The sequence below is a fragment of the Limanda limanda genome, chromosome 2 (genome assembly GCF_963576545.1).
Source record: "Limanda limanda chromosome 2, fLimLim1.1, whole genome shotgun sequence".
Classification (NCBI taxonomy): domain Eukaryota; kingdom Metazoa; phylum Chordata; class Actinopteri; order Pleuronectiformes; family Pleuronectidae; genus Limanda; species Limanda limanda.
The window spans coordinates 7,514,721-7,542,354 of record NC_083637.1 but is presented as its reverse complement, the minus strand read 5'-3'; the positions used below and the strand labels follow the sequence as shown (position 1 = coordinate 7,542,354).

At 43.1% G+C, this 27,634-nt stretch overlaps 1 protein-coding gene across 4 annotated transcripts; it reads left to right on the top strand.

Annotated features, from left to right (window-relative positions):
* The first annotated feature begins 1,854 nt into the window (after nt 1-1,854).
* On the top strand, nt 1,855-25,374 carry LOC133026107 (noelin-2-like). Of its 4 annotated transcripts, none has more exons than XM_061092969.1 (9): nt 1,855-1,992; nt 7,717-7,731; nt 8,129-8,278; nt 10,846-11,001; nt 16,850-17,069; nt 18,766-18,872; nt 23,804-23,980; nt 24,068-24,241; nt 25,054-25,374. In XM_061092969.1, the coding sequence occupies exons 1-9, from the start codon at nt 1,855-1,857 to the stop codon at nt 25,372-25,374; spliced, it is 1,458 nt and encodes a 485-aa protein (XP_060948952.1). The 4 variants fall into 4 exon arrangements, with proteins under 4 accessions (XP_060948952.1, XP_060948975.1, XP_060948968.1 ...); XM_061092992.1 differs by lacking the exon at nt 7,717-7,731 and adding an exon at nt 5,547-5,555 and having other exon boundaries at nt 8,150-8,278; XM_061092985.1 differs by lacking the exon at nt 7,717-7,731.
* The last annotated feature ends 2,260 nt before the right edge of the window (nt 25,375-27,634 follow it).

Here is a 27,634-nt window from a genome sequence, read left to right as displayed (position 1 = left end):
GAACCAGACGTCAGCTGAAAGGACGGTGGAGCAGAACAGGACTTCAATCACGTTCCCTCTTTACTTCTTCATCTTTACCTTGCATCTCTTCCTACATCTTCAGTGGGAGAAACTGAGATTAGAGGGAAACGTGGACAGTTAAGAGAAATTAATTGAGGTGTGTCAACACAACACAACTGTTTTTCTCAAAATCTCACTGAATACGGCTGCAACAAAGAATTTCATCATAATTTTGACCATAAAGGATCAAGTTTAAATATATAAGACAAAAGAAACTACACAATTGAGTCGCTGGAACCAGAAAAGACTAATTATTTAGAACTGATAAAGCAAAACACTGATTCTAACTCCCTTTCAATGTGAGGATTTATTTTTTCCTAACCCAGCTTCAAATAAAAAGTATAATGTTTATAATTATGATATACTTATAAACGTTATGTATGTAGGACTGTTGGGGACCAAGCAAAACTGACAAAGGTAAAGGTAATATTTCTTTTTTAATTAAATTGAAAAAAGGCACACAGGGGAAATTTAATCAAACATCCAACATTAACTACACAAATATCAACATACAAACATAAACAAAGTCAAAATAAGTATATAAACACTTGTAAAAACGTGTCTTTAAGAGACATATAAAGAGAGAAGAAGCTTGTCTGACTGATTTCCTCATGATGATGGTTCCCAACAGACCATTGGTCTTCAGACTGGACTGTGGAACTGGGACAATCCTCCATTAACTGGCTCCTTTCTGATGCTCAGTCCCTGTGGAGGTGAAGGCAAACCGATGCTTCCATGGTGACACAGAGGAACTACAGCATCTTCTCAGGGTCTGGTTCTTCCTCAAAGTTGGGATCAGATCTGGTTTGATGGTGCGAGTCATCACCGGCCACATGGTGGCGCTGCTGTATTAGTTTGTCGTGCACCATGAGGCACAAACACACACTCCGTAAAACACACAAGCGACCAGGGAGAGGTCAATCCAGAGCATCGGGCTGTCGTGTGGGCGTTTCACATTTCATCAATATAAAGAAAACAACGGGGGGAATGAATCATTTAACTTTAATGGAGATAAAAATACAAAATAAGATGATTACAAATGTCAGTAGGAAAACAGGAACAGCATGAAATGGGATAAATATTGAGTGGGCTTTTTATAACTTCTTATTTCAGGTTAATCTGTTTGTTTATTAGAGCAGACACTGATGAAGAGGAGGATGAGCTCATTTGATGATGAAGAGGATGAGAGAATAGGTGAGAGTGAGAGATGGTGTGTATTAGAGAGAGAGAGGGAGGGAGGGAGGGGGGGAGCAGCAGAGAGTTAGAGGGTAAATGAGAGAGCGACGCTGGCTCAGTCACAGCATCCTTCTGCCAGGAGGAGGAAGGATACAGGAAACACACACACACACACACACACACACACACACACACACACACTCTGCTCAGTCAGACAAAGCAGACGTTTCCAGGAGCGTCTCCTGCAGCCGGAGCTGGATGTTGTGGACGTTTGGACCTGGTGTGTCTTCACATGGAGACATCTGGAGCAGCTGGTGCTCCCGGATTCTAACCTGTGGCAGTGGGGGAGAGCGGACGTGCAGCACTGGGACAGAAACCCTGTGTTCGGATTCCTTCAGCTGAGAAACTACTCATCACCTGTAGCATCATGTCTTGCACCTGCTGTGGTTTGACTGCTGTCCACTGGTTGGACTGCGTGTGAGAGACCGGCCGGACTTTCTGCCTGTTGTGTGTGTGTGTGTGTGTGTGTGTGTGTGTGTGTGTGTGTGTGTGTGTGTGTGTGTGTGTGTGTGTGTGTGTGTGTGTGTGTGTGAGGCGTGTGGATGTGTGCGTGTCAGGATGAGCGTTCCCATGTTAAAGATCGGTGCGGTGCTCAGCACAATGGCCATGGTCACTAACTGGATGTCCCAGACTCTGCCGTCGCTGGTGGGACTCAATGGAACCATCGTCTCCCCCGATGGGACACATGAGAGGATCGTCAGTGTATGTATACATATGCATACATGTACACACTTTGCATACACATCAATATGAAGTTATTGTATCTAAACATAAGTACCAGAAGTTTTGTGTTTCTCTCTGAGGTTCTACGTTGATAAGTTTGATTTTGTCAGTAGTTCTCTATTGTTGAGGGTTAAGAACCTTGTTCTGGTGTGAACTGTGATTTGTGAATATAACATTGTATTGATTAATTGTTTGATATATTAAGAAATGAGACAAGACCCAAAGATCATCTTTTGTGTGGTGCGCTGTCTAAATATTCCCTCACATGCTTCAATCAGCTGTTTGTACATATTACCACCTTATTATTACACCCTATAATTACACATGAGTGTGATCATCATCTTTTTCTTTGATGAGATGAACGGCTGCTTTTTAATTGCAGCAAAAACACCAACAACATTTACATTTTGAGATGTAAGAAAGTGTCAAAATCTATGATCCAAATGTTCCTGATTCAATTCAATCAGGAACATTTCCCCTTCGTGCTGCAGAAATATGTTTGATGTGTTAGTTGCTGCAGAAAATAGAACAAAACTAGGAACAGAAATAGAAATGAAAAGATGCTCTGAAGCACAGATTTAGAACAGAATGGGAAAACAAACAAAATCAGTGGCTGCAAATGGGAATAAGAAATGGCAGCAATAAATACAAAAATTATAATAATCTCCCCTGTTAATATGAGTCATAAAGAACACATGGACATAAACACACACACACACACACACACACACACACACACACACACACACACACACACACACACACACACAGGGGGAGGGGGGGCATTGCTCTTTCTCCGACCTACTGGGGGGATATTTCTCCTGGGGAAGACTGACTCACTCATGGGACAGCCAGTAATTTGTCGCCTTGGCAACACGCTGGCAACCCTGAGACATGTAGATGCTGGAAAACTCGCTATAAATTGTGTATGCATATATGTGTGTGTTGTTGTGTGTGTGTGTGTGTGTGTTGCTGTGTGTGCTTGTGTATTCATGTGTCCCCGGGCTTTACATGATTTAGCTTTCTGGCTCAGGAGGCACCTCACAGCTGCTGTGTGGCAGGACTTTGCAAGTTCAGCAAAGTGCATGCATCCGCCTGCAAGTACACACCTACACAAAACCTACACACAGACACACACACACACACACACACACACACACACACACACACACACACACACACACACACACACACACACACACACACACACACACTGGCAGGACATGGCTGAGAACAGATGGAGACGCTGTGTTTCGAGAGGAATCTCCTGAAATCTCCTGATGAGTAATCTAAATGTGACCTGGGGTTTCCAGACGTCTTGATTCTGATGAATCCGACTCACTGAGCTCAATCAGCTGCACTGCAGCTGCATCGCAACTTCAAAGTTACTTTGAACTGTTGATTGTATAAAAGTGGGTATTAGAATAGTTCTGTCTTGGATTTTAACAGTTAATTGTTTGCTGTAGCAAACATTGACATTTCCACGATTTATGGCTTTTATTGATGTGTTTTGGTCGTTTATCAAATACTTTCAGCAACTGGTTCATCACATTATCAATATATTTTTAATGCTTTTAGCTGTTGGTCTAAATCAATTATCCATTGGACTTTAGTTAAACAGTTAATCTTTATTTTTTGACTTTATCTATTTAACTTGATCCTATATTTAAATTATCCAATGCTTTTTGATATACTGCTTTCATTAACCATTTAAAATAATCAATTCAAATTATCGTAACATTCAAATCTTATGGTTTCAGCAACTTTTAGCTCATTATTTCAACCATTGTTTCTTTTTTTCCGGTTCAGGAATTTATATCAACTGATTGTCACTTACTTTCTAGAACTATCAATAGTTATTTCAACTGTTTGCATTACTTTAAACTCATTATTTGAACAAGTTATTACTTTTATGTAACATTTCATACATTTCCTATCATTTTATAGTTGTCTTTTTACCTAACATCCATTTTTTAGCTCATGTTTTCTATTAGTCCCGTCGCGTGTGTATGAAAATATTACTCCTGCAAACTCTCTGCATGATCACCCACTACTCTTCATTCATTCCCAGTCCCGACACGTAGAGCGCAGGTGCTACAGCTGTCTCAGTGAGTCGCTGTATATTTTAAATCAAATTGTTTTTCAAAAGAGCCGAGCTGCTCCACACGATCTTTCCACGTCACCTCTGGCGACTTGCAGACGTTCCCCCCCGGGTCCATCACAGCAGTAAACTCTGAGGATAGTTGGGTGCATGAAGGAGCTGCCTCGTGCACTTTTCAGAGTTTGGGATGTTTCCTGCCTGCTTGCTGCTGCCTCCTCTGTTGAATCCGTGTTGGCTCTGCACTCTCTCGTGTTTGCACTGATCGTAATCAGCCGAGCTGCCTGGGAAGATTTTGATCATTTTTCCCTCGTGTGGAACGGACCCTTAGGTGCAGTTTGTCCTCCTCTGTTTAATTAACAGGAGCAGTCGGCACAACTGATGCTTATATTCTTATCCCATCCACGTTCTGCTCCTTTAACCCCCCCCCCCTTCCTCCTTCCTCCTCGCTCCTTCATCCCTCCTTCATCCCTCCTTCATCCCTCCTTCATCCCTCCTTCATCCCTCCTTCATCCCCTCCATCAGCTTCATTGTAAACTGGACTTCAAGGTTACCACACCAAACCCAGCTGATTGATTTATGCCATGTTTCCCTCCAGGCATCCACCTCCCCTTCCCACAGCTCCTCTATATTCTCCCAGCTTCCTCCTCTGTCGTTATTCTCTTTCTCAGGGTTTGTGGGGCAGCTTCTCATCCAGATTACTGTGACAGGCTGGTTTTTGTGTGTCTCTGTGTGTGTGTGTGTGTGTGTCTGTGTGTGCGTCAGATTGAGCTCAGCCTTTTACATTGTTCCAAAATGTTAAGTGGGTCAAACGGGCCTTGTTAAATCTCACCGAAATGAGCCCGTGGTGTTATGTGTGTGTGCTCTAATTTAACGTCTGGTGACTTGGGCCCAAACGTCTAGAGACCAGGGAGCAACTGCTGTCACCTCGGCAACTCAACACCAGGCCTCAAATAACCCCAGTGTGAAAAAAAAGAAACGTGTGATTACATAACTGAGGTGGTATTTGAGGTGTGTGTGTGTGCGTGTGTGTGTGTGTGTGTGTGTACTTCAGCCTATAAAAATCACCTCGTCTTTTCACTCCGCTTTTGTTCAGGAACAAAAAATAATCATTTATTCTCTTGAACCAAATAACGGCCGTAACGATCTTTTTTTCATTTCTTGTTTGAGCTGTTTCGGTTTCTTGGCATCAACTGAATGTGTAATTGTGAAATCCAATACTTAGAATACCTTGTGTCTACTTTTGAATAACACTGCACTTATGCCATTGAAAATATGGCTTTGAAAACCAAGTGTTTATGTTGCATTGAAGCCATTATTTAAGAGTTTATTCACCCAGAGATGGAGCAGCGTTACGGTTCGAGTCCTTAGTTGGCACCTGATTTATTTAAGGATGATAATTGCTCATCTTTTAATAGTTTTTTTTAAGTCTCCACCCGCCAATATCGACTCACACTCCACCAGGTTGACCAGTCAGTAACTCCCGGTTTACAGCAACATTAGCAAACTGTTGGTTTTCACTGCCTTTCTGCACCTGCTTTATTACCAGAGCTCCCAGTCAGAGGAAGAAGTCTCTTTTGGTAGCTGTGAAATTCAAGTTTGAATATTTTGTCTAGCATTCGTGGCAAGTTGAAAACATGTTTTAAAAACCATTAGACTTTCTGAACTCGTGAAACCTGAAAAAACAACTAAATTCATGTTTTTCACATCATCACTTGCTGATATTAATTCACAAATCACACCCAACAAGTTCAGATCGATACTTTATAAAATAAGTAGTTTTCCAAGCGATGTAATCAGCTGTATTTTTAATATCAACATTGTGTATTCTATGACTAAAAGGTATCGTTAGAGTACATCTGACAATTTGCTTCCAGGTCCCGCAGGATGTTTTTCAATCGACAAAAAACGCTTTTAATGTTGTCATTTGTATTTTAAACATGTTTTTAATATGTGCTATGGCAGCTAGAGTCTAAACGCTGTGCATCAGTTTGGACTGGGAGACTGTGGTTGTGTGGGAGCTGCTGACGTTGAGCCAGATGAGCAGCAGCTCTGGCTGTGGACACATGGTGGTGGAAACTCTCCAGTTGAGCCGGTTGCTTTCCTGGACACGAACATGTGGGAGATGTCACGGCTGATTTTGAGCTGCAAATGAGAAATATCCCATTTACACACGGGATTGTCTCCAGTGCAGTCAAATACAATGAAAATTGAATAGCGTGCACTCGCCTTTTTCCCCCAACATAAATGGACATTTGAATCACAATAACGGGCTCCTGAATCCCTGCTGAGATTAACCAGCATGATGGAATTAGACAGGAACCATTTTTAATTTTAAAGGGAATTATTTGTCCGCCCGTCTGACCAGAGCCTGACCTGAATAACACGCTGAGGTTCTGAATAAATGTCTGTTCTGTCCGGAAAAAGGCACAAAAGAAAAAAGTGCCTCGGTGGAATGACTCACTGCTGGTTCCTTTTGAAAAACGCTTTCACTCAAAAGAAGAGAAACGCAAAATACAGCAAACAGACGAAAAGAAGAGAAACATGTGAATGTGTCAAGTGTTTTAATAATTGAGTTTAAGCTGCGACTACATTTTCTCAAACATTCCCATCATGCTTTGCAGCCTGAGCAATACGAAAGTGTTATGTCTTGTTATAGTGACACCATGTAGAAATACTTTTTCCTGCGTAGGTCTTGTTCACGCTGCCCCCCCTTATACCACACTGTGCTGTAGGTGTCACTGGAACTATATATGGCAGACATTTGTATGCAGCCTGAAGGGAAGCAGCTCCTGGTCGCAGCCCTGCCGCTGCTCATGCAGCTCGGTGTGGCTGCACATGATAGAATCGCATATGATGAATGTCTGATAGCGGAGTGCATTGTCTTATCTGGGTCACACCGATTGGGAGGAAGGGCACATATTTCAGAATTAGACAGATTCGGTCGAGCCCGACTTCTTTTTGATATTGCACACGAGGCGTGAGAGGATTTAGTTTTCAGTTTGGCTGCAAGAAGGGACGATATCTCTTTATCGATGAGTCCGATGCCTTCTGCACATATGGGTTTTCAAATCATAAAAAACGTGGGAGACCACAGACATAACGATAGATGCAGCAGATTTTTAATAAGTTGTGAGAACGACACATAGTCGATCCAGTCGAGACACAGAATCTTGAGAAGTTGAGAACTCACAGAAACTTTAACTTGACTTCAGGATAAAAAACAAACATGGAGGTGGACTGCTGCCGTAGTCAGCTGAGTGAGAATAATAAAATAATAGAGCAAGTTTGTCCTTTTCTACTGGTCACATGCTGCAGGAGACGGAAGTCATGGGCAAACGTGTTCCAGTTCTAAATACAAAATCCAGTTGCTGGTGATTTCACTCTCAGTCACGTCTCCCCAATTTCGAATCGCAAATATCAAACATGTATACTACATATTTACTATTCAAAGTCAGGGAGGCTCAAATGTCTCTAAACTCTTCACACCACAAAGACAGTTGGCAGAATAATCTCTTCAGTTCAGCCTCATTGGCAACAACCCTGTATTTGTCGCAAATGGCTGAATTGGACTTGAAATTGGTCCGATTGTCCAAAAGGGAGACAGGTCACAGGTTTCTATATTCCAACGATATTGCATTTAATATAACTTTATATAAATGTATTTTAGAAGCTGAAGTTTGAGATTTTCTTGCTGTTTCTATTTGATGAATGATTTAATTATCAAGACACATATTGATAAAACTATTTATGGACTTTCATCATGTTTTATTACAGCTGCCGGAGTTTCAGGAAAAATCAATGCGTTTGAAAGGGTGCATTTCAAATTCAATGGACATCACATTGATTCCCTCGAAAAAAGTGAGCTGTTAAGAAACAGAAGACGAGAAAACCAATAGATCCCTTTGAGTTTAAATTGTTTTTACTTTGTTGTCGCTTCCCTGTGTTGAACGCTCACATGTTGTCGCTGCTGCATCCTCTTCATTCCCCCCCGCCTGTGTGTGTTTGCAGGGCTTGTACCCGGGCTCGGAGGAGGGCTGGCAGGTCTACAGCACGGCCTCGGATCCCGACGGCAGGTGTGTGTGCACGGTGGTCGCCCCGGCACGAAACCTCTGCAAGCGAGACCCTCGGAGTCGACAGCTCCGCCTGCTGACCGAACAGGTGTGTGTGTGTGTGTCTGTGTGTCTGTGTTTGTGTGTCTGACCTGTGAGTGCGTCCTTGCATGTGTCAGTGTTCGGCATTGGGATGCAGCACAGGAGTGGTGGGGAGGGGGGAGAGGCGGCCTACTGGAATGAAATATTCCCTGGACTGTCTCTTTGTTTTGACACCTACACAAACACACACAAACAGACACACACCCGGGTTTCACTGACAGCTGTAGCCCTGATACATCAGTCGCTGCAGACTCAACGTGCCAGAGGAGTTTAAACTCAAAGGCAGCACTGACAGATGGGCGGGAAAGACACACTTTGCTGTATATTGCCGATGTGAAGCTCTGTATGAGACCATTTGAGTGCTTGAACGTCTGCATGTGTATATACTTGTGTGTGTGTGTGTGTTTGTGTGTATTTGTGTGAGGCTGTGGATGTAGCTGCGTAGGCACTTTCCTGACGATATATCTGCGTCCTGAGAGAGGAATAAAAGTGATTTGTGACAGGAGCCGATGAATTATTGAACGCCATCAGTTCCTGCAAACATTTTTTTTCGGAGCAGGCGCCACTGCAAGGCTCACACATCAGGATACCCCCCCCCCCCCCAATCCCGCCAACGTAAAAATGAAACGTGATTATAACTCGCTGCCGGTGTTAGATAAATCAAGGAGGTAACACGAGAACTCTCAGGAATAATAACTCCTTCCGCTCGCTCCTCCACTCGGTTCCTGTTGGGAGACTTGGTATTTTATGAATCGTAATTAGCTCAGCGTGAGTGTGGAAGTGACATCGAGCTCCGGCTGTGAGCATGAGGGCGTGTCTCCCTCGGCCCTTGTGTTTGTTTGTTCTGCGCGTCACTTCCTGATATCTGGGTCGTTTTTATAATAAATCTTGTTTTCGTGCTTGTTTTTCAGCCCGATATCAAAAGGAAATGTGAGATACGTGGTAGCGATTCAGGGCGGTTAATGAGAGAAGGCGTGGGAGTGTTTGTTTCTTCACAACACACAACACACTGTCGGGGAGAATCTCATATTGAAATGGGTCTAATGAGATGCTACTTCAAAGAGGAGCAGCATCTGTGGGTCTTTGCTTCCTGGTTGTTGAGCCAAAGTGTTTAGAATACTTAAGATTCAGTTCACTTTCAAATGTTTCTCTCATATTGGATTCTATTAATCATCCGCTCTGCCATGTCTGTCCACCCTCTCTTTAAGGATTCGCTAACAAAACATTTAGTAGCCGTGTGTCTTCCCAGATTTACTTCTCCGTTATCTTGGATAATCCGCAGCCTTTTTAAATTGGAACCAATTTCCGCTGCCTGTGGCTTTTCCTCTTTTCTTATAAAGTTCTCATTTTATTTTCATCATGAAATACAAATATTGAGCGTTGTCTGTGCAATCTGCTCCAGATATTTGTGTTCCATGGAACGTGACTTTTAAAAAGATCTCCTGAACCTTTCAAATTTCCTTTAGCTCGATCATCACATCTTTTTTTGGGGGGGTTTTATCCAATTCTTTACCTAACAGATAAATATAATATAATATACTTTAATGACCTGCGGATAAAGTCTGGAGAACTGAGTCTGGACAGTTTGATTTTCACATATGCACAAGGTAGCCGGACGTTTTCTGCACAGATCCTCCACGCAATTCATCTACATCACATAGACAAATTCATACAAAGACAAACAACCCTTCACTCTGGCCGTGGGAGAAACCTACACAGACACGTAGAGAACATGCAAACTCCACCCAGACAGACCCCAACCAAGCAGGGATTCAAACCAAGAACCCAATCATGATAATTTAAAACATCGGTTAAACATTAGAAAGGTAGCTATCGTTTCCCTTTATGAGCATTTAGCGCCACCATGAGAAAGTGCAACCTCACGGAGCTGCAGACACTCCATCTTGTTGATTTACAAGATCCCTGTGTCATTAGGCCTGAAATTAAATCAACGCTGTCAAGATGAGACAGAAATCCTTCCTGGATACACACCTTCAAAAAGATTTATCAATCCCCTTGTGTTCCGCAATTGAAATCAACACCGTGTTACTTTCACTCTGCAACAATCAGCCATTTTAATTTGTTTAATTCAATTTAATCTGTTTGGCTGTTGGGGGCTTTTGAGTGGTTAAGTGTTTTTTACACACACAAAATAAAACCCATGAACTGCTTCACCAGAGCTTCGACTGATGTTCGAGACGATACTTTGGAATAGAATAGGCTCCATTCATCTCTATCTCAGTGTACAAGATGATTTTGGGACCAAATCTGAATTTTAAATCTCATTTAAAGTGTAATTGTGATGGAATGGAAGCAGAAATATCACAGAGGAAAATATCCTGGTCACATGAAATAAATCTGTAATGCTAGTAACTATCTAAAGTCACTTGTGTGTGTTCATTTAATGCACAAATCCTTTAAGTATTCAATCATGTCATCACTGAGACATACTGCTCGACAATCAACAGGTGGCCCTCTGTCAGAAAACAGCCCAAACCAAAGCATCAGCATTTCAGGCAACGTGTGACGCAATAACCACTCATAATATCAACTGTGTGTTGTTGTGTGTGTCAGGTTCAGAATGTGAGTCAGTCCATGGAGGTGGTCGACCTGCGGACGTCCAGAGACCTGCAGTACGTCCGAGACTCCGAGCCGCTACTGAGAGGAGTGGACGGACGTTTGCACACGTATGTGGCCAACCCCCGCTCCCTGACGACAAAGGGCTTGCAGGTACACACACACACACACACACACACACACACACACACACACACACACCCACACACACACACACACACACACACTCACACACACACACACTCAGACGCACACAGAGTAAGACAGTCGCTGTAGGGAACACATAACCTTTGGTGTGAAAACATTGATTTCACGCATGCCGAGCTGAAGCTTCCTGTCTGCTCACAGACGTGCAGGCATCTTTCATCAAGGGGACAAAATTTGTCTTGAAGCCTTGGTCGACTCGCCGGCTTCAAGTCTCTCTCTGCAGGAGTCTCGTGTACAAAGTGGCAGCAGCTCCACGCACAAGCTAAAAATAAACCAAACGTCTGGATGAGTCAGAAATGTATTTCATTGATGCACAAAATCAAAGGGAGTTTATCTCCATCCTGCGTTTGTTGCTTTAGATTTGCAGGAGAGGAAGTCAGATTACCTCGCCGCAAGTTCTGAATTGTAAACGCATCTCACTTCCATAAATTAGGAGTTCTAATCTCATCAGTCCCGGCGCTTGCTGCCGTGACGCCGCTGGCAGCAGGCGTCTGCACCGAGGACAGATCAGCAGAGGAGCCAAAGATTATTTGAAGAGTTACAGAGAATTCAGAGGCAACGGATCTGAGGAGTGAATGATCTTAACGGTTCAATTAGCTGTGAAGCTTGTTTAATGGCTGCTACTTGCAGCTGTGGACTAATGATACTGAACTGAAAGGTTGTGAGACCCACTGCACTGTTTACCACTGAATGCAGCTTTCCCTGTAAACACAGATCTGGGATTTGGGCAAAGGACCCGGCTGCAACACCCTCTTGGATATTGTGTTTTGATGGAACCTGTCATCAGGATCTAAATTTAGCCCAGTTCAACCTGGATGTTTGTCTTTTGATGAGCAATAGACCAAATCTTCTTATCGGGCAAAAAATAGATGTCCTAATTCTGCACCATCTTCTGGTATGAACCCTTGAAAGACTGTTTTTGGTCCTTTATGTTTACGGACTTCGTAGTTGCTTGTTATTTCACTGTGCTCTCCATTTCCTGTTTTACATACTGTCTTAGTCCTGTTTCCTGCCCCTGTGATTGTCAGCATCTTTCCCTCACGTGTGTTTCACCTGTGTTCCACCGTCCTGCCGTGTGCTTCACTTTGTCTTGTACGGTTTCCAGTGTCATCTAGTTCCCAGTGTTTCTCATGTTTATCACTATTTTTGTTTCTTTGAACCTAGTTTCCTGGACCGGGCTTTGCTTCTGTATCTAGTTCTTCTGTGGGGTTATTTTTACCTTACTAAAGGACACCTTAGTCCTTTGGGTCCTGCCTTTCCCCAAACTGTGACGTAAAACATGACAGAATTGCTGCTAATGAGAACAAAACAACATTTTGAAAGCACCTAATGACCAAATTTCCCTCCTTCCTCCCTTCACTGAGACACAAGGCAAACACATTCGCCTGCGGACGTGAGTCGATGCCTCGTTCACCTTCAGTGCGACTGAACATTTACCTGACAGGTCACTAAATGTGGATACACGTGAAAAGTGATGATAAGAATAACAAAAACCATCCTGAGAGATTGATTTGACTTTTGAAGTTTTGCTCTATGTCCCATCCATCAACGTGGAGGAGACAGGATGCACCCACACCATTCATTGTCCCTTACAAGTCAATTCTGTAGCTCTGTTAGGCTGTGTTAGCGTCTGTCTCAAAATCTGCTGGTAATAGAAACACAGAAAATAAGAGGAAGAGAATAGTTCAATGAGAAGTAGAGTCAATATGAAGACACAGTGTTTTAAATCCACCTGTAAACACTCCCAGAGCTCAGAGATTAATATATTTTCTCCTTTGCTTGTTTAATCCCAAGAAAGAAACTGGAGCGTAACGACAATTCAGTCGGTGGTTGTTTGTGCCAGACGATTTCTTGGCAAGGAGCAGCAAACCCCCCCCCCCACCCCTCCCTTTCAATCTTCACTATTTGTCTCGCAGCAGACTTTCGCTACAGATCTAATGTGCAGACTCTTCTCTCTCTCTCTGCAAGACAGTTAATAATAACAGTTTATGACTTTAAAATATAGCAAACAGCAAACATGGGACAGATTGACTTGAAACTCCGATTAGACTGAGTTATAGACTGCATGAACTTACAAGAGTCTCCATGGGAGGAGGAGTAACACAGACACATGCAGAGAGTAACATGCTTACACACACTAACATGCTTACACACACACACACACACACACGCACACACACACACACACACAAAAGGCACAAGGCACAACTTCCCTAAATAAAGAGCATCACTGATTTTAATTCCATTCAGCCTTTCATCTTGTGCCGAGCATCTTCTTAACAACATCATTGGGCTATGGGGTCTCAAGTTTTTATACAGTTAGCTCTGGTTGTGTGTGTATGTGTGTGTGTGTGTGTGTGTGTGTGTGTGTGTGTGTGTGTGTGTGTGTGTGTGTGTGTGTGTGTGTGTGTGTGTGTGTGTGTGTGTTTGCATCTTGCTCCTTGGGGCTTTTCACGGTCACAAGCTCTTTCCTGTGCACAGAAGAGGCAGAACTGGTGAATATTTATGTGCAGCTACTGTAGGTTTATCAATAACTAAACAGTGTTTTCATCCCGAGGAAGGAAGGGAGCGAGGGAGACGGAGAGGGGGATGTCGGACAGAGAGATTAAGAGGGTTTGATAGATGGACTAATCGAGGGGTTTGAAATAGATGAAGGAGAAAAAAAAGGGGTGGTGGGGGTGAAGAAGAAGAGAGGAAAAGATGTGTTATTGCATATTGCCCATTTTCCCCTGTGGGAGCGAGGGATGAGGGGAAATGAGCAAAGTGAAGTAAGAGGGAAGGTAAAGGTCAGACAGAGGCAGGTGTGTGTGTGTGTGGGGGGGGGGGGGTAAACGAGTGAAACTGGAGGGGGAGAGATTAGACAGGTGATGAAAGAGGGGACATGGCAGGGGAGGGATTAACCAGGTGAAGTGTTTACTCTGAAACACCCCGTGACATTCTCAGCATTTTGTCAACATCGATTTTAATCACTTTCCATATTTAATGAACCTCCAATCGTAAGCAAACAGCGACAGCGGCCCGAGTCGGTGGGAAGGAAGTGGACGAGTGTCGACATCCAGCCGAGCTCTCGCTGTTTCTGACGCTTCGGTGCTGCGGCTCCAGAATCACGTTTTTGAAGTGATGTTGGGGGAAAGTGTTTCTGATCCGTGTGATAGCAGAAGAGGGATAAGACACGCAGTGTGTGTGATGACTGCACAGCCGCGTCCTTGGATGTGTCGTTCTGTTAGCGCGTGGGGGGGGCGGGAGATGCTCCGAGGAGATGAAAACCTTTTACTGTCTTTGCTGGTGACACTTTTTAAATCTCTCTCCTCACAGCAAAACCGTTTTTCGCAGGGATTTGAAAAAAGTGTCGAGAATGGAACAGAAAGGGAGGCAATATAAAGAAAAAGCCTTTATTCTCATAGCTGTGTCACATAATTCATACGCTGAATATCGATCTTCCTTCCTGCTGATTGCAGCAAACGTCCTGCTGTCTCCATCGATACCGGCTCGGTATCTCCAGTTGGAGAGTTAGAGGAGAAGCTTTAAATCCTCACAATGATCCCTGTTTGCATGTTGTGCTGCAGAACAGTCACAGTCACGCTCTCCTGCAGCCTAGTCTCCTCCTGTGGGATGGGGAGCTGTTCCCGGGGCAGATGGGATGTTCAGTCCCTGCAGCTCATTCTCGGGGGTGGGGGGGGGTTTCTCCGTTTGTCTCACACGGCTCGTTGCTCCCCTCACTCGCTCCTGTCCCTCGTGTCTCGGCTCCTCAGGGAGATGGAAGGAGGCGACGATGCAGACGGCGATTGCTCACAACACAAAGCATCTCAAATGTTGAATGTGTTGAAAACATTTGAGTGGGGGAAAGAAGGAGTGATGGTTGCATGTAACTGAAGAGTCCCTGAAAGAGAAGTGAAGTGGGTTTTCACAGGCAAACCAATTACTCTGTTCCTTTTACTCAGTTTTCAAAGTTAAACTCCAACTCCAGGGAGATTCACACGTTTTCTCGCCGTCTCTACTTCACTGAGCTACAGTCCTTCAGTTCCTCGACTGAGTCCTTTCAACTCTTCACTAACTAAAAGGCCGGTGGGAGAGTGTATGTTCCCGCCAAGTTAAAAGAGAAGCGTGAAAGTCTTCCGTCATTGTCATTGTATCACAAAACAACATGAAAAATGGTTCAGTATAGTTTATATAGAGAAATCCTGCTGACTGACAAACAAACCAGCAGCAATGAAAACAACAGAATGGAACTTAGTCGAGTGCAAACCTCCACCAAATGTTCCCTAATTATTTTTGTCAAGATCATTCCTTTGGAAATTGGTGATAATGTCAATAATTTAACAATTCTTCAATAACATGTCCAAAAACAACTACACCTCTGTTATTTATGATGTTGACTTGTGTACTAACATCATCCAAAATGTTTCAAACTAATTAAAATCCAGAGAAATTATTGGTTTTATTCAAGATAACGGGACATTTAATTTCAAAGGTTCAGTGTGTAGAATTTAGTGACATCTAGTGGTGAAGGTGCATGTTGCAGCTGAACACCCCTCACCTCACCCTCCTCTTCCAAACATGATAGAGAACCTGTGGTAGCCTTCAAAAACATGGCTGCCTCCGTAGAGAGGACCCGCTCCGGATGTAAATATAAAGTATTTAAATATTAAGAGCCCATTCTAGAGTAAAGAAAAGAACAATTTGTGCAATTTAGATGATTAATGCACACAAGTGAAAACAGCATTCGGATTATTCTACATTAAATTTCTGCGAATAGATCCATTTCACCTGAATCTTTCCCACTGGACAACAGATGGGTGGAGGTGCTGGTGCCTGCACATTAACTGATTCACCAGCAGCAGCGTGCGGAGGTGACCTCAGACCGGAGGCAGCACTCTGCAGAAATGATATTAACTCTCTTTTGTATTTTTTTCCCAGTGTGTATTTGACATTGAAAATTGATTTATTAATCGAATTTGCTGGTGTGAATGAAGAGAAAAGAAAAACCCAGACACCTGATGACTGCTTCTATTGTGGATCCATTTTATCCTGAGCCCACGATGGAACAGGATTGAAAGAAATAACATTAGCGCGGGACAATTTGCAGTAGCTCTGATGCGTCTCAGACTGAAGCTTATTACAGGACAACAATAGCTGTGACTCACTGAGCCGGGACACGTGTGGAGCAAGTGGAAAATAAGAAAAGAAAAAAGGATGGAAAAATACAGCAAAGAGAAAAATTTGCAACAGATTATATTTTACGATTCATTTATCATAAAGATCATCTCATTATGCATCCTATCAATTTTTATTTTATGAGTAATGAATAACTTTGGATCTGCTGTCGTGCTTCTGTTTCCATTTGTTTTTAATCTGCAGTATTGCAGTCATGCACAGAAATTAATATTCACAATTGGACACACACTCACACTGCAGGGATGTTGCTCCTCAGGAAACAAACATCTTTATAGACTGAACACCTGTGGTTCGCCGCTCTCAGCTCCTGTGGAAGCCTCCTTTGTTCTCGCTCGGCCAATTTCCAGGTCACTAGCTGCGGCGTGGAGGAGCGAGGACGGGCAGAAGCACAATTAGGTGAAAGAAAACCACCCTTAGTCTATTCTGGGGTTGTCGTCTCTGTTAGACAAGCCCAGACCTGGACAGGGAAGTAGTTGGACTCTGAGGAACGTCCGGAGAAGACGTATAAAACCACCTCAGTTGGCTCGACTCCTCTTTCCCTCGCCCTAAAGAGACAATAGCGTGTGCCCCATTTTCCCCTCCAACTTATTTCTTCCTCCTGCCTTTCGTGCACCCGCAGGAGTTGAAGGGCCAGATGTCCCAGCTACTGCCCCTGCTGTCCGTGGTGGAGCAGTACAGATTGGACCTGCAGACGCTGGCCGCCCTGCGGATGGAGCTCTTCAACCTGTCCATCACCCTGACGGCCATCCAGGAGGAGATCGGAGCGTACGACTACGAGGAGCTTCAGCAGAGGGTCTTACTGCTGGAAACCAGGCTACACAGCTGCATGAACAAACTGGGTACGTACCGAAGGGGAAATCATGCTACCCGACTAACTGCAGTGTGGTTATACACAGTACCGTAGACTGTATATATATAAATAGATGACAGGTCTCTACTTCCTTGTATTGTACAAAAATGACGACTCACATCTTGACCAATGACAAGGGAGTCTCCGCTGTCAGGAACATGAATATCTGTTTGATAAGATGAGAAAAATACATTTATTTAACATGTACTTTTGAGTTTAATCAATCTTCCATCTGTTAACCTGGTGGAGGTGTGGTTTATACTGCAGGTAGCCACCAGGGGGCGATCAAGAGGAATTGGCTTCACTTTAAAGGAGATCTAATGTCGTGCATCATTATTTACAGTCTATGGATTGTTACCATAAGGTTGAGTTTATACGTCACAAGAAGATTCATCGTGTCCTCTGTGGCTCTGAATGAACTTTATTCTTTTTAAATATCTCTGAAAACAACTCTGATTGATTCACCAAGGTTATCATGGATTGGACAATTCCTATCATGAAAAACATACGCTACGAACACAACTATTACAATCAGTCAGAGAGGGTCTCACAGTAGATGCTATCAGATTGAATTATGAGAAGTGGAGAAACCGAAGATCAGAAGTCAGGGTGTCTCCACTTCAGCTTTAATGATTATTCCCATCAGATTTATGAAACTGCAAAACTTAAATACTGGCGTGTTCCCTCCAGTTGTGAGAGCACCGGGGCTCCACGCCAAATAATGTAAAGTTAACATCTATCCAGCATCAGTATGTCACAGTGTGTGTCCCTTGTCCACAGTTAGATGGTGGCGGTTTGTTTAAGGAACACAACCAATAGTTGTTTTTAACGATATCAAACAGATGTAACCAAGAGTTGAGTTACGTTTATGATTAAGGCTATTGTCCGACCTTTTGGGAAATTACCCTTATTCTCTTTCTGGCAATGTTAGTATGATATATTGTAGGATGTAGTTGGACAGGAGCTAAAACCAAGCATTTCAGACACAGGCTGAAAAGAGGAGCTGCAGCAGTTGACAGAACACAGGAGCTTGTGAACCTTGTCAAGTGAAAACTCAAAAATTCGACCAGAATATAAGAAAAATTGGCAGGTTTTCCAAAAGTAGTTTGACAGGATCACGAGGACTGAGAGAGAGGTTTTTCTTCGGGTGTATTTTGGTGAAAAATGAATAGTTGAGACAAATTGAGTTGAATAAACGGCAGTGAAGTAAATGATGCTGCAGAGGTGGTTAATCTGATATGTTTTTGTAATTAACTTGATTCTGTTTTTGCAGTGAATATTTTTCACTATTAAATTCCATTATAACTGCTGTGAATCCGCCCTCTATTAAAATTCTCAGGCTGAGTGTTTTTCTCAAAAAAGACAGATTTCCTGGTTGTGTTTTACTTTAAGGTCACAGTTGCAATTAGTGAAGTAAAACGCGGGTCAAGGTTTTGGCAGCTCAGATTCTCTGTCTGTATTTAGAAAGGTAGTTATTAGGGGTACAAGTGGAATGAATACGTTTAGGGTAGAGACTTCATGAAGGAGAAAGGAGACAGTCGACCTTGAAGGACAACATCAGTGACACCAAACCAGAAAACAGGAAAATGCACTCTTCATCTTCCCAGTTTGTGTGTTAGAGTCGCGTTCGTTTTCTTGGATCCTCGTTGCAGATTTAATACGATTCATTCATCATTTGTCAACAGGTTGTGGTCGCCTCACTGCAGTTAACGGCCCGATCACCGTGAGAGCCTCGGGCTCCCGCTTCGGCTCCTGGATGACTGACGCCATGATTCCCAGCTCCGACAGCAGGGTGAGTGTACAGTGTGTGTGCGCTGTATGTGTGTGCTTCGTGTGTGTGTGTGTGTGTGCAAGACAAGTAAAACATGTGATGCAGACATGGTCACAAGGCAGACACACAAACATTGTATCCTTGGTGTATTCTTTCTGTCTCTTCCTGTCTTATTTTCAGCTTGACTTATGTCTCGGTTTAGAAAAAAACTTCACCTACTTCTCACAAACAAACACACTCCATTCAGGGAGAGCATATTAAGCTAGTTGTCAAGGCGACTGTCTCCCAGTTGCCAGGTGTGATTTATATCGCCATGGTGACCCTTGCCTGTTCCCTATTAGAGCTTCTCCCTGGTGATGAAAAGGAGCTATACGCGGCAGCAGCATCCCAGATATCGTCTTGTTTGCCGGAAACCATTTGGACTGGTTACCTGTTACTGGGTTATGAAAGGGGCCGGATTCCAGGTCCCAGAGTCTGTTTGCATCAACGATACGATGTGTTTCTGTCTCTGTGTTTTAATGGTGTTCACAAGATGCTCCTGAATCGTTGAGGCACCCAGCAATGCAAAGTCCAGTTCCTACACATCCACAGTTTCCTCTGACTGGATTTATATCATGAAGAATCCAGTGACAATATAAAAAATATGTGATTTACTATGGAAACTTTATCTTGCTTTCTTTTTTATAGCTAAAAGGAACCCTGTGGCATTTTCTTGTAAACAAACAGTTATATTTACATTTTGTGTCTCTCACCAAAACACACTTTGTCCTCGAGGCTCAACAAACATGTCGCATGAGTTTCCTGCAACAGAAAACATTTGCAGAGCTGATTTTTAAAAAACGTTGTGTATTGTGGTGGCAAGTTTTAACGTAATGATATAAACGCAGACATTAACTATTGTTTGAAACGTTATGAAGGTGAACTATATATCGTGCTCAGAGACATGACAGAAATAAAGGCCATAACATTTTAAGAGGATATATGTTCAAGTGCGCATGTTTCTGATCAAATTGGTTTTATTAGGAATTTGATAAATCATGCTGCTACTGCTACTTCACCAGAGTACACAATCGTTTTTCTGTGAACTCTCTCATAATGCAAATAGTGAACGCTGGCAGCACGCACGTTATGGGAGGTGACCTTCACGGCCTTTGATATTTCATAAGGTCATTATTATAAAGGTTGCTGATATTGAATATCAGAAATATCACCAACCAAGTGGAAAATATAATTATAGGTTTTTTATTTCTCATTTTGAAGTAAAATAAAGTCGGTTAAAGTCACATGAACACATATACACACACAGACACACACAGACACACACACACACACGAGTCAAGATGAGAAAAGTCACTCTCAGACATTCCCTCAGTATCCATGACTACAGTGGCTGCATATAGGGTCCCAGCTTGGCATTTATGAATTCTTTAGTAGCTCCCCGGTGAGTGTGAGACGTTACACTTAACACACTCAAACACACACACACACACAAACGCCTGCACAAACCTGTCGCTGTGTTTGAGAGCAGCTGCTGAGGTGTGGATATCCCCTGATCTGTCAAGATGTCTCTGGTGATAGTGCGAGAGGGAGAGACAGAGAGAGAAAGAGGGGAGGAGGGGGGGGGGGCAAGAGACAGAGAAAATGAAGAGAGGAAGGGGGACGGTCGGTGCAGAGGTGTGATGCAGGGACAGAAGACGTTACAGCCAAAAGAGGGGGCGGACGAAAAAGAGGAAGAGACGACGAGGAGGGAGCGGGTTGATCAAAAGCACAAGCAGGAGGAGAGGATGAAAGAAGCAAGGGAGGAGATGAAAAAGGAAAAACAACCGAAACGAGCCGAGTCGAGACAGGGCTGCGGTAGACATTAAAGATGGCTTTTGAATTTTTAATGCCTTATTGGTCACTGTAATCATCCTTCTTCTCCACACAGGCAGGGACGTGGTCGCTTCTTACTGTGACTGAGAAATAAGGAACTCAATCCTTCTCTCTGTGTGGAAATGCCTCCAGAGTTCAGGAAAGATGAGGCTGAAGCAGTTTGAGTTCAGACAAGTCAAGTGGTTTCCTGTGTCTCTCTCTCTGCTTGTGCGTTTGATAAGCTGAGGAATTGTGTTGTCAGAGGATGTTGCATTGTGTTGCAGAGTTAGACAATAGAGATATATAAGAACATTTAGGCACAAAACAAAAAGACACAAAAATCACAGTCGTATAAATAGCGGTCTAACGACAGACGACATAACAGCTCTTCTAAAAAGTGAAGCTGATGCATCTCAATCGCCTCCTGGTGTTAGGCTGCAGTATAGGTCATAAACCTGCCTCCTCCATGTTTGTGAATGGACATTTTCTTATCACACTTATGTATCTTCTAGTTAAGTTAGGTGTGGTTCTAATTAGTTAATTGATTCTATAAAAACAGGGTGAAACTGACTCACAGTTGATGGCGAGTGTGTATCGGATAGTGCGGCTCCATGATCACGACTTTACAGTCTTCTGCGTAAGATGGCATCCATCTTTATATTCAGTCAAAAGCATAAACACATACATAACAATTTGAATCCCTCTTTTTGGGTGCAGGCCAAAACAAAACCCCGCAGCGAGTTCGAGAAACAACTGAGAAAAAAAGAGAAAACTCCCTCACTACTTTTTTTTCCCCAAATCAGCATCTGGAGCTTATTTATCTCGAGCAAATGGTGCGTTCAGATGCGATAAGATCACATCTGCCAGAAAGCAAAGACGCGTGCTGCTTTGAAACACTGTTTTGAAAGAGGTTTGGATCGGAGGAGTTCTCATCAGATGAGCTGGCGAAGCAGGAAGAGAGAGGAGGAGGAGGAGGAGGAGAAATGAAAGAGAAGAGCGTTGGTGTCTCTGCAAATCACCAGAATCACTGCAATCAGAGGGGCTTTGTCTGAACGTCTGTAATTCAGTGTGATTACATTTTTTTAAATATTGCGGCTAGAAATTATCTGTGATTTTTAAAAGAATCCGCTGCCTCCGCTGGAGAAATGTTCTTTTCTTTGACACGTGGAAGAAAATATCTTTTCATCTGCTCGCGCTCCTCTGCCCTCTGTGCTTCGCTCTGTTTGCAGAGGGAATAACGAGCATCTTCTCTCTCTCTCTCTCTCTCTGTTTCTCTCCCTCTCTCTCTCTCTCTCTCTCTCTCTCTCTCTCTCTCTCTCTCCCTCTCTCTCTCTCTCTCTCTCTCTCTCTCTCTCTCCCTCTCCCTCTCCCTCCTTTTTCATCTCTTTCACCTCCCGTCCCTGATTAATCCTCCACGCTGTCGACACTCAATTTTTCTCTCCATTTCGTTTCTTCTCTCCCCCCCTCCTCTCGTCTCCTGGCCTCTGTCCATTTGTTTTTTGCCAGTGATGGTTTTTCTCTTTTCCACGTCCCCCCCCCCCCCCTCTTTTCTCCTGCCCTATATTTACACCTTTTTCTCATTACTCTTCCATTACCTGGTTGTTGCTTCGCATTTTCCCATGATAAAGGAGATGGGGGAAGGTGGACATGAATCTTCTAGTATATATGATATGATGATTTCTCACGTCTTAACAAGCTACAAATTACAGGACAAAGACTTGTCTGACGTCATCGTGTTATATATAATCACAGCAGGAGATAACGGTTATATTTAGGTTGAATTAATAAGCCTCTGTTCTCACATATGTAGTTGATTGAAGCCCATTAAGTGCTTGTATGTTCACTGTGTGGTGCTAAAAGGCTCAGGAACAAAAGCTATCATCCTCAACAGGCAATCAGACGTTGAAGTAGAGCTGTTACTCTGTTATCTCGGAAAATGTGAGAGCCGTCATGTGACTGCTGTTTGGTTTCTTCACACAGAAAATTACTTATATTATCTACTGTGGCCTGATTTCTGGATGTTTTTACTGTGATTTGTGAAGTTTTTGTGGTTTAATTTGATTCGGGAATGTAAAGACCAGAAAAGTGCTTCACACATTCAGTCCATTTTCTCTCCTGAAATCGTTTTTATTACGGATTATACTGTGAAAATACATTGGAAATCCTAATAAGCAATTCATGAGATAGAATATTTAACAGGTCTTGCTGTGCGTTGGTCTAATTGAAGCTGAAAACAGACTCCAGCACATTGAGAACTCTGAGCTTCTCCTCCTCACATACCAGGTTCTGAATGATAGCAGCTGAGTCTCTGGTTAACAATGTTCCCTCGAGATCATCTGAGAGCGTTTTCTTTCTCTTCAGATTTTATGCATATCTTAAATTTGATTAGATTTCTTTTTTCTCTTTTCTATTTTAAATGTCATTTAAATGTCATTTTGACATGTTCGTATGTTTCTTCAAATCTGTTCTCGTCTTATATTGTATGTAAAGCACTTTGAGCTGCATTTCCTTTATTGAAGTAAATCAAATACAGTTTAATATTATTATTACTATTATTATTATTATTATTATTATTATTATTATTATTATTATTATTATTATTATTATTATTATTATTATTATATTTACCAGGTTTTAGAGTGTTGTGCAGAAAACATCATTGGAGAAGCCGCACAGCGACACTCCAAGGATGAGCATCCTCCAAAAGATGATTGATTTATGCATGTGCTTTTGATTTTTGTAAATTTTACATGTATATAATCTTCTTGAATCTCAAGTATCTGCAACCTCCGTGTTCAGCACTGCAGCGTGTTGAGAATCCAAAGCTTGCTGCTGTGCTAGTTACCGTTGCTAAGCTGTGATTAATCCTCCACAGTTCGGTTCAGGGGTCATTTTCAAGAAGAGTCACTCAAACATCTTTGGTCCGGTGATGTTGATTTGTCTCGATTTGTTTGGCTTGAGGAGTTCAGAGGGTTTGAGTGGCAGCTGCAAACCAAACACCTTGTTGTTATCAAGCTCCTGCAGGTGACCATTTGGGATCTGTTTGATTTAATTCAGCTTCCTGAATATGGTGATAAGAACAGATGTCTTTCCCTCGACAGGTCTGGTCGATGGACGGTTACTACAAGGGCAGACGTGTGTTGGAGTACCGGACCATGGGGGATTTCACCAAGGGACAAAACTTTGTGCAGCATCTGCTGCCGCACCCCTGGGCAGGAACTGGCCACGTGGTCTACAACGGGTCGCTCTACTACAACAAGCACCAGAGCAACATCCTGGTAAGAGACTGGCTGCAAGAGGGTGGGAGGGGGGTTAACAGTTTGATAATGAGATGACACAGGTGAGGGATGGCCTCTTCTTTCCAGGTCCAGTACCACTTCCGCTCCCGCAGCGTGTTGCTCCAGCGCAGCCTGAGTGGAGCCGGGTACAACAACACGTTCCCTTACAGCTGGGGGGGCTCCTCCGACATCGACCTCATGGCTGACGAGACGGGACTGTGGGCCGTGTACACCACCATCCCCAACGCTGGAAACATAATGGTACAGTCTGCCCCCTGACTGTGCGTATGTGTGTGTGTGTGTGTGTGTGTGTGTGTGTGTGTGTGTGTGTGTGTGTGTGTGTGTGTGTGTGTGTGTGTGTGTGTGTGTGTGTGTGTGTGTGTGTGTGTGTGTGTGTGTGTGTGTGTGTGCGTTTTCCTGCACTCCGGTGATAAACTAAACAGAATAAAAGCCAAAGAACACGAATATGTTTTGTCGGAGGATTTTTAAATTTGCAGGTTTCTGCTGTCAGCACATTTGTTTTATCTTCCAGAAGCTGACAGAGAGGTTTCTGTATTGAATAACAGTTTAATGATAGTCATCGGACATAATGAGCACAATGCTTACTGCAGGTTCCACAACTGTGTGTGTTTGTGTGTGTGTGAGTGTGTGTGAGTGTGAGTGTGAGAGAAAGAGAGCGAGAGAGAGAGCAAGAGAGATAGACATAAATCTATAAAGATTTACGCACAGGTTTTAATAATAAAAAGTAATGTCATTGTAATTTATTATCGTAATAAAACGCACACAATGTAATAGGAAGTGATTCTGCGTTTGAGTGTCATTAACAACTGCAGGAGAAGACACTGCAGACAAACCTCCAACAAACAAAGATGTTGTAGAAAACAGGATATTTGTGTTTTTTCTTTAATGCATATATTAAAAACACGCACAAAATTTTTTTGGACAATGAGATTCTCTTTTAAAGAACTATGACAAACGTATAGGTTAAAGACAAGTTAAAGGTAAGTTACAGATTGTGACTCAACTGCATAACACACATCTTGTGACGCCTGCGACTGATTCTCTGTCTCCAGGTGAGTCGTCTGGACCCCCGCTCGCTGGACGTGCTCCACAGCTGGGACACGGGGTTTCCCAAGCGCAGTGCAGGGGAGGCCTTCATGATCTGCGGCACGCTGTACGTCACCAACTCGCACCTGGCCGGGGCCAAGGTCCACTTCGCCTACCACACCAACTCCTCCACGTACGAGTACACCGACATCCCCTTCCACAACCAGTACTCCCACATCAGCATGATGGACTACAACCCCAGAGAGCGGGCGCTGTACACCTGGAACAACGGACACCAGGTCCTGTACAACGTCACACTGTTTCACGTCATCCGGAGCGACGGATAGATCCACGTGTTCGCTCAAATATAGAGATATATAGCGGAGATGGAGGTTGATGACAGGTACTGCAACTAACATCACATATACACACACACACACACACACACACAACGGCCGTTCATATCAAGAGGAAAATGATCTGTGTTTGAATTTGAATGCCCTCTAGGCCGCGAACGCTTTTCTGAGCTAATAACTTTACACAATACACGGTTGTCAAAACCCAGTCGAAAGGTCACAGACGTATTTAACACAGCGAAGACGAAGATTAACCGCCGCTGCTACGAGGACGCTGAGGAGGAAGTCAGTCGGTTTGAGCTCATCCATATTCTGTGGCGTTTCATTCTACTCGTGTCTCAAGATGTGATTTTTTGGAAGTTGAGGTCAAATTGTCGATGGAAAAAAAAAAATTGAAGAAAGAAAGAAAGAAAAGTTGGCTCGTGAACTGAATCTCAACCGGAGTCAAACCTCGAGCGACGACAACGGCCCTGATGGAGATGTTCTGGGTTTGTGATGTGATTGTGGACGTATTCAGTCTGCATGGTTGTTCATTCAATAAACCTTACTGTCAAACTCGACTGCTGTTTTCTGTGTTCTGCAGGAGGTGGAATGAGTTCTTATATGGTTTTTTAATGCAAACCCGCATCTGACTACTGTATATGTTTGCAGGAGTGTTGAAAATGAAAATGAACAGAGATATTTCCCTTCAGGAAGCGGTGGAAACCAAAAAACTGAGCTTAAATAGGACGTATGTAATGCATGTATTGCATCAGATGCATGTACACAGAAATGTTCTGCTGTTCTCATCAAACTCAGGCAAAGAAGCCATTCTCTTATGTAGTTGAAAGGAATATTTGTTACCGTAGAGTAACTGAATGAAGAGCAAGGTTTCAGATCGTGTCACAGGTTTTTATTGTATCTGCAAAACACTTTGGACGGACAACCAGTGTTCGTTGGTAAGAGAGCTTTTATGAGACCCGGAGCAGCAACGTTTTTCACTGAATCTTCTGTGTAATTCCCCCCCAAAAATATCATGACTCACACAGGAGCAGGACGAGAGACGACTGAAGGCTTCATTTGCACCAAACCAGCGACTGGTGTCTGAAAGGTCCTCAAACCGCACTTTGCCCAATTTAATGCTTAATATAACACTAGGACAAGAGCTTAATGATGTCATCCAAGTACTGTCGACAGTAAAATCAGGACTGAGAGAGACAAGCGACACAACTGAGTCTATTTGGCACCTAGTGATTTCATCATGCTCAACATTCTGTTCTCGATTTTGCTTCGTTACAAAACCAACCACTGAAATTTTTAGTTAGAAATGCGCCGTTCTCTTTCACATGTCGAGTTAATGGCTCCTGGCAACAGCTTCTCTACATCGAATTTTGTCAAACGAACCCAAACACAGGGGACACCAGTGACATGCTCTCTATGAAGCCATAGTCAGTGTAAATTGTGAGTTCTCCCGTCTGCAGGGATGAGTTTCGTCGGTTTTAATTGATCTCACCGGTGTAATGGAGGATGTGAGCTCCGGGGAGAGTGGCGTTTCCAAGCACAGCAAAGGTTAACCTGCTCATTATTATTTAATTGGCTATTATGAGCTCAGGAGGAAGGAGGGCAGTGTCCTCAGAGATTCGTCCAGCAGTGTTTGCGGAGTCCAACATACAATACACCTGTTATACAATTGTTAGTCCAGAGATGAACAGAACTGACGGAGTGCAAACATATGAAAGAAAGTGTAGAGACGACAAAGAGGAGGCAGGTGTAAGAGACCTCTCACTCGTGATCAGATGAAGAGAAATATTAAATGTGGGAACATACAAAATTCTGTTGCAATCAGCCACTAAAGATCCCCAAAAGTGAAGCCAAAGTGTTTCAGTCGCCCTCTAGTGGCTGGCTGCAGTATGCGTCATAAATATTGTAAGTGAATGGGACATGGACCAAATAAAAAATATGGTTTCTGACATTTCTGTAGTTTTTATCACAAACATGGTTGTTTGTGTCATTTTCCCAGTAATTTGGTTTTAATCGTTTATTTTTTGCTATAGAAATGTTACAACATCACGATTGTTAAGTGGCAGGAGCTGGCCACACGGCGTCCACCTTTATGTACATGTGGTTGCAATGGTTTTCTCCAACCTATTTTTGGGATTTAAGACACGTAATTAGTCCAGTGTCAAAATATAAACATCTCACTTTAACTCAAACCTGGAAACAAACCTCGAACGCCTCAAATGTCTTTAAAATGACAAGCTAGTGATGCTAA

Bases quoted from the DNA above. Each gene is read 5' to 3' on its own strand.
- LOC133026107 (XM_061092969.1), top strand. From the start codon at position 1,855: ATGAGCGTTCCCATGTTAAAGATCGGTGCGGTGCTCAGCACAATGGCC. The intron at 11,002-16,849 runs GTACACACACAC...GTGCACCCGCAG, and splicing joins TGACGACAAAGGGCTTGCAG to GAGTTGAAGGGCCAGATGTC. The intron at 23,981-24,067 runs GTAAGAGACTGG...TCTTCTTTCCAG, and splicing joins AGCACCAGAGCAACATCCTG to GTCCAGTACCACTTCCGCTC.